This window comes from Neolamprologus multifasciatus, chromosome 7 (assembly GCF_963576455.1).
Source record: "Neolamprologus multifasciatus chromosome 7, fNeoMul1.2, whole genome shotgun sequence".
NCBI lineage: Eukaryota > Metazoa > Chordata > Actinopteri > Cichliformes > Cichlidae > Neolamprologus > Neolamprologus multifasciatus.
Window position 1 is genome coordinate 67,042,225 of NC_140445.1, and position 7,500 is coordinate 67,049,724.

At 48.0% G+C, this 7,500-nt stretch overlaps 2 protein-coding genes across 2 annotated transcripts in view; both read left to right on the forward strand.

The window, feature by feature from the left end:
* Positions 1-6,403, forward strand: part of peds1a (plasmanylethanolamine desaturase 1a) — a 50,326-nt gene extending 43,923 nt beyond the window's left edge. Inside the window, exon 6 of the mRNA XM_085164790.1 lies at positions 2,881-6,403. Within this exon, the coding sequence (XP_085020916.1) occupies positions 2,881-3,002 (122 nt within the window). The 3' untranslated portion in view covers positions 3,003-6,403. The remainder of the gene's footprint in view (positions 1-2,880) is intronic.
* Positions 1,229-1,922, forward strand: LOC146515986 (uncharacterized). The gene is made up of 2 exons (XM_085164791.1): positions 1,229-1,810; positions 1,841-1,922. The coding sequence occupies exons 1-2, from the start codon at positions 1,229-1,231 to the stop codon at positions 1,844-1,846; spliced, it is 588 nt and encodes a 195-aa protein (XP_085020917.1). The 3' UTR covers positions 1,847-1,922.
* Positions 6,404-7,500: the final 1,097 nt, after the last annotated feature.

A 7,500-nucleotide genomic window follows, 5' to 3' on the forward strand; every position in this document is an offset into this window, starting at 1 on the left:
CGACGACGCTGTCGCTGTGAGCGACGACGCTGTCGCTGTGAGTGACGGCGCTGAGAGTGACGGCGCTGAGAGTGACGGCGCTGTCGCTGAGAGTGACGACGCTGTCGCTGTGACTGACGACGCTGAGAGTGACGACACTGTGAGTGACGACGCTGTCGCTGTGACTGACGACGCTGAGAGTGACGACGCTGTCACTGTGAGTGACGGCGCTGAGAGTGACGGCGCTGTGAGTGACGACGCTGTCGCTGTGACTGACGACACTGTCGCTGTGACTGACGACGCTGTCGCTGTGACTGACGACGCTGAGAGTGACGACGCTGTGACTGACGACGCTTTGACTGACGGCGCTGTGACTGACGACACTGTCGCTGTGACTGATGGTGCTGTGACTGATGGTGCTGTGACTGATGGTGCTGTGACTGAAGGCGCTGTCACTGTGAGTGACGACACTGTGAGTGACGACGCTGTGAGTGACGACGCTGTCGCTGTGAGTGACGACGCTGTCGCTGTGAGTGACGACGCTGTCGCTGAGTGACGACGCTGTCGCTGTGAGTGACGACGCTGTCGCTGTGAGTGACGACGCTGTCGCTGTGAGTGACGACGCTGTCGCTGTGAGTGATGACTGACGACGCTGTGAGTGACGACGCTGTGAGTGACGACGCTGTCGCTGAGTGACGACGCTGTCGCTGAGTGACGACGCTGTCACTGTGAGTGATGACTGACGACGCTGTGAGTGACGACGCTGTCACTGTGAGTGATGACTGACGACGCTGTGAGTGACGACGCTGTGAGTGACGACGCTGTGAGTGACGACGCTGTCGCTGTGAGTGACGACGCTGTGAGTGACGACGCTGTCACTGTGAGTGATGACTGACGACGCTGTGAGTGACGACGCTGTGAGTGACGACGCTGTGAGTGACGACGCTGTGAGTGACGACGCTGTCGCTGTGAGTGACGACGCTGTGAGTGACGACGCTGTCACTGTGAGTGATGACTGACGACGCTGTGAGTGACGATGCTGTGAGTGAAGACGCTGTGAGTGACAACGCTGAGAGTGACGACGCTGTGAGTGACGACGCTGAGAGTGACGACGCTGAGAGTGACGACGCTGAGAGTGACCACGCTGTGACTGACGGCGCTGAGAGTGACGACGCTGTGAGTGACGGCGCTGTGACTGACGGCGCTGTGAGTGACCGCGCTGTGAGTGACGACGCTGTCACTGTGAGTGATGACTGACGACGCTGTGAGTGACGATGCTGTGAGTGACGACGCTGTGAGTGACAACGCTGAGAGTGATGACGCTGTGAGTGACGACGCTGAGAGTGACGACGCTGAGAGTGACGACGCTGAGAGTGACGACGCTGAGAGTGACGACGCTGAGAGTGACGACGCTGAGAGTGACCACGCTGTGACTGACGGCGCTGAGAGTGACGACGCTGTGAGTGACGGCGCTGTGACTGACGGCGCTGTGAGTGACCGCGCTGTGAGTGACCGCGCTGTGACTGACGGCGCTGAGAGTGACGACGCTGTGAGTGACGGCGCTGTGAGTGACCGCGCTGTGACTGACGGCGCTGTGAGTGACGGTGCTGAGAGTGACGACGCTGAGAGTGACGACGCTGAGAGTGACGACGCTGTGAGTGACGGCACTGTGAGTGACGAGGCTGAGAGTGACGACGCTGTGAGTGACGGCACTGTGAGTGACGGCACTGTGAGTGACAGCGCTGTGACTGACGACGCTGTGAGCGACGACGCTGTGAGCGACGACGCTGTGAGGGAGCATGTGTTTCCATGTGTTTCCATGTGTTTCCATGTGTTTCCATGTGTTCCCACGTGTTCATAGGACTAAACATGTTCAAACCTTCAGCCCTGTAAATGTTGTCAGTGCATAATCAGATCAGAGGGGACAGGAAATGACACTTGGAGGAAAAAAGGAGGAAACAAAGAACCGGAAAAGACGATTTTCGTCATTTGGCTACTGCCACTAACTCAGTAGATCTTCAGACTTGACATCCACTCTCCGGACACGTAATTAGGTAAATGTGCGTGACTCCACAAAGTGCTTTATACATCAGTTGAGTTACTGCGGCCGTCCTGCCTCAGCTTGAAGCAGCCCGGCCACTCTCCACTGACCTCTGACCTCCAAAAGTAATTTTTTCCTAGAAATCTGCTGCTGTCTGGATGCTTTCACTGTTTCAGGGGATTCTCTGTAAACCCCAGAGATTGTTCTGTGGGAAAATCCCAGCAGATCAGCAGTCTGTGAAACAGAGGAGCACATCTGCTCAGAGTCCCTTGGATCTCTCTTCCTTACAGTTTGAACTTGAGCATTTTGTCTTGGTCTAAAAGATGCTGCCGTGTGATTGGGTGATTAGAGATCTGTGTCAACAGACGAACAGGTGTACCTAACAAGGTGGTTGCTGAGTGCAGCTGTCAGTAACAGGAACTAGATATTTGGGCTATTTTAAAGAAGAACGACCATCGACTCAGTTTTTGGACTGCGGGGTTCAGGACCTTTGCACGAGTTTTTCAGTCTGAGACGTGGCTCCTGGAGATGTCCTGAGTGGAGAACTTCTGGGGTGATCCTGATACCAGTAGTTAAAACCATTTAATGATTCACAGGGATGCAGACAGCAAAGACAGCTCACACAATGTGGAAATATTTAGCCAGAACAAAATGATTGTGACAACACTTACACATCGGCTGCTGCAGTCCAGACCTGCCATCTTATTTGCACGTAGCGGTCAACCCGAAGTGAACAGGCCCCAGACAAATGCATATCTGTGACACTGCTTGCATCCCTTCCCTGTCCTGCTGCTGTTTGCTTTTATCATTTTACGTCTTGCACTGTAATCGTTTCCTCCCCTCGTTTCTATCCTTCCCAGGTTGGTGCAACTATCCGCTGGACCAGCTGGGCTTTTGGAGATCCATGGAGAGATTAATCGAACAGCTGACCGGGCAGAAACCTCGATCGGACGACCTGGCGTGGGCAAAGAAAACTGACTGAAGAACAAATACACAAAGGGTTGAATGGAGGGATGGGCATGAAAAGGAAAATGTACACAAATAGGAATGAATGGGGAAACAGACAAATGCATATAAATGTAACTCCTGTCTCTGCGCTTATCGCTTCTTTGCTGAAGAGCAAGAATCTGCAAACAAACAAAACGACGGTTCACGTGATTCGTGTACACGCTGGAGTCTGTATTTTAACAAGCTTTGAACATAGACAGTGAGGTCATCAGTAGACGAGAAACAGCCAATCATCTCGTGCGTTTGTAAGCCTGTGTGAGCGACGCGGCGTGCTGGTGTGTAGGAGGTTTCTGGAGGTTGGGCTCTCCAGGAGTGACACCACGCTGCCTGTCGCAGGCACAGCACACACACACACACGCACACTCTAACACACACGCGCACGCACAGCACACACGCACAGCACACACACACGCGCACACTCTAACACACACGCACGCACACGCACGCACGCACACACACACATGCAAACACACACACGCACAGCACGCACATGCACACACACGCACGCGCAAGTACACGCACAAACACGCACACGCATGCACGCACACACGCACTCTCTCACACACACACACACACTCTCTCTCACACACACACACGTGTATTTATATCCTTGTGGGGACATCTCATTGACATAATGCTTTCCCTGGCCGCTTACCCTAACCATCAAAGATGAATGCCTGACCCTAAACCTAACCATAAGCTAACCATAAGCTAACCATAAGCTAACCATAAGCTAACCATAACCTAACCATAACCTAACCATAACCTAACCATAATCTAACCATAACCTAACCATAACCTAACCATAACCTAACCATAACCTAACCATAACCTAGTTGTAACCCTGACACTAAAACCACATTTTGAGTCTCTTTCACACTCGTGGGATCCGGGACTTTGGTCCCCACGAGGGCTGTCTGTCCCCACAAGTATAGTAAACTACCAATTTTTGGTCCCCATGAAGATGTTAATACCCGTCCACACAGACACACACACACGTTTGGAAGTCAGATGTTCGGCCGCTGTCTTCGATTGAGTTCTTGTATTTTATTGTTTTTATCGGGGTAATATTTTTGCACTTAGACGTAAAAGGCAGCGAGCGTTGGTCCCTGTCTCTGTACAGTTGTGGGGAAGCTCTGACAGTGCCGTCTCAGCGTTTGTTACTGCTTCTTTAACCCAGCGATGTTTCAAATATGAAGATTTGTTTGGAGTTTGAAATGAGTTCTTTGAAATCTTGGAACTTTAGCTTTGCTTTGTCAAATGAAATAATTCATCGTGGCGTCTGAAACAAATGAAACTGCAGCAGGTTGGTGTAGGATCAGCATGCACAGGAGACTCACCTTTGATCCTGGCTAATGAACACATCATGTGATCTGAGGATCATGTGATCAGCTATCATGTTAGTGTTCGTGCTACGCTAGGCTAAGAGAGTAGCTTCATATTTAGCATCTCACAAAATTAAACATTTTTCCCTGAAATGGGATTGTTTCCTTACAAACATGCAGATCAATCAAAAAGCTTCTTTCATGATGTTTCATGATGTTCTGCTTCCACGAAGCATTTGCTTTCTTTTATATTGTTAACAGTTCTTTAGTCTTTGGACACGTTTCCAACCAGTCCTTGTGTCAGACCCTTTTCAGAGCCACTAAACACTTTCCTGTGAGTGACTCGATCAAAAGCCCTAATTCCAAAGATAAGCCAGCGTCGTGTCCGCACATAACAGAAAACTGTCTTTGGGGACTTTATCACTGGAAAAAACACCTCTGATAAAACAGACCAACAAGGTGATTTCTGAAGTGTTTTAGCTGAAACCTGGCGTGGTGTGCAGCATGTCCTTAAAAAACTGAGGCCCCTTAAAAAGTGAAGATGCGTCAGGCCGACATCTACTACAGATGAACATATCTGACAGTCGTGGAGCAACAGAGCTGATACGTGACCGCACAGATGTGGCCCTTCAGTTGATCCACTGTTAACTGAAACGTGGCGTGGTGTGCAGCATGTCCTTAAAAAAGATCTCAGTGCTCTTAAAGCAGTTTGGGATCATTTTGGCAGAGACTGGTGAAAAAAGGAAAAGACAGCATCCAAAGAGGAGCTTTGAATCTCCTTAAAGAAGCTTGGAGAACTATTCCTGCAGACTACGTGGAGAAACTACAGCTCACTAAGAGACCAATAAACAATATCAAATATCGACCTATAAGTTGTACCAAGTCTCCTTGTTCCTTAAATACTATATTTATGTTTGCATGTTCCAGTAAACTGCTGCACCGACTTCCAGTTTTATTGTCAATCTCATATAACGTATCAGAAGAATATAAAGCAGTGCTTTTGTCTCACCCACAGTCGTGTGAAATAATCTCTTTGGTCCATTTGAAGTGGCCTACACCAAAGCTGATCCTTTGTGGCCTCGATTTGCCTCCAGGCTGAACTCTTTCTGTGAGGAAGCTTGGGGCAGAACAACAATAAGTCCACCACGTGTTGTTAGGGCTGGACGGACGAGCTGCCCACGCGTCCAGTATGTGAACACGTAGACTTTCGTGTTTTGTTCAGAACAGCGAGGTCACAGAGCCCCATCCTAACGATGTTGCTCACCGGGCCGTGCTGTTTCAGTGCTAGTTAACCATCTGGTCAACAGTAAACTGTTGCAGTCACTGATAAGCAGCTGGGAGCGTTCAGACTTTTCATTTATTGCTGTGTTCACGTCTCAAATCCTCGCATTGAAAAGCAGAAATGTTGTGCACGGTGGTGCATGTTGGACTGCAGATATCACGTTAACACACGAGGCAGCAGATGGGAAATGAAAACAACGGCTGTAGTCGTCTGCAAGTCCGTCAGTCCCCGCAGGTCGACAGTAACAGCACTTTGTTTTACCAAGTAAATGTGTAAAAACGTGCAAGTACCCGTTCATCGTTACACACACACACACACACACAGGTCCTTTGTCACATTGTGTGTCGTTGTTTTCTCTGGCTTTATAATTTTCTATATTTTTATTAACGGAGCGACGCTTGTATTAAATTCTGCGGCTCCGCAGCTCAGCGCTCGCTGCTCATCTGCCTTAATGTTTTTATCTGCTCTTTGATTTAAATAAAGATTTATGAACTCCACCGGTCATTCGTTTTCATCTGAATAATGTTTGATGTGGAGAGCAGGTCATGAAACGTGCAATATTATTGGTCAAAAAGGAAGATTTTAGCTCCAACGCTCAGAGGATCACGAGGGCAGTGTTTCATGAATAATGAGTTCATAAAAATGTCGCCTGGTTGCAAAAGTAAACGTTTCATTTTGCTGAGTGGTTGAAGTGAATCAAAGTGTCTCACATCCTTTCTTACACTTTATTGAACGACTGATGGGAATTTCGTCAAAGGGAAGGAAAAACCAAACAAAACGCCGAGCTAAATGAGAAAGATGTCTTTTAACCTTAAATTTTCACTACCATCGTGTTTTTCAAAGTCGCTTGACTGTAACGCAGTTTTAGAAAAGGACATTTTTTGTATCTTTAGATTTAAAAGGTGGATAAAGGAATTTTAATTTGCCTTAAACATTTTTTCTTTGCTGCACAGTCTGAAATGTATTTCTGTTGCGGTACGCACACCACTGCTGAATCACCAGCGCCCTCTAGTGTCAGGTTGACCTCTCTGCTCGTCCCCCTGGTGTCCTGCTCACTTCCAGAAATGGATGGATAAACGGATGCCTCGTGGAGCCGGGAGCTCTGGTGTTTTGCCGTGACCTCACCATCCACAGCAAACAGCAGAGCCTCTGCAGCAGCTGATATGGAGCCTGCTGAGAGCCAGAGGCAGGCCCACAGCTGGAGAAGAAGGAAGGAAGAAACAAGGGAGGATGATCAGATGCATGTGATTTACTTTCAAGCCCACGAAACTATCATTAAACATGAATAAGACGTTTGTGCTTCGTGCTGGTGGCATAAGTACGCATGTTCACCTGATGGTAATATTTGCATCGAGTCCTGAGAGAAAGAACGACACAATGTGCAGAACAAAAGAGCCCTGTGGGAGTGTCCTCGGGGGGGACATGGACCCCCTAATGATTCAAATCATTTTTTATTTTTATTTATTTTTTGCCTGTCCCATTTGGCTCTTTTGTATCAGAATTATTGTCTAAAGGCGAAGAAAGATGCCCAACGGATTTACTTTACCAAATGGACCATCCCAGTCTATTGGTCTATTTGATTCACCTTTTATTGTTTATTTTATTTCATTTTCACTTGCTAAACACGGGACAGACTTGACTGGGGAAAAGAAAGAGGGAAAGAAAAACAGCGGGGAAGAGAGACGGGGATAAAGGGCAAAAAACAAAACCAACAAAATAAGCAGACAAAAAACACATCTATCAATCACCTGGATCACCTGTTGAGAAAGAAAAAAGAAAACAAGCAGAAGAAAATGAGAGTAATATAATAAACATCATCACAATGATCTGTGTGAATATAACAGTAAATACTAAATATTAAACAT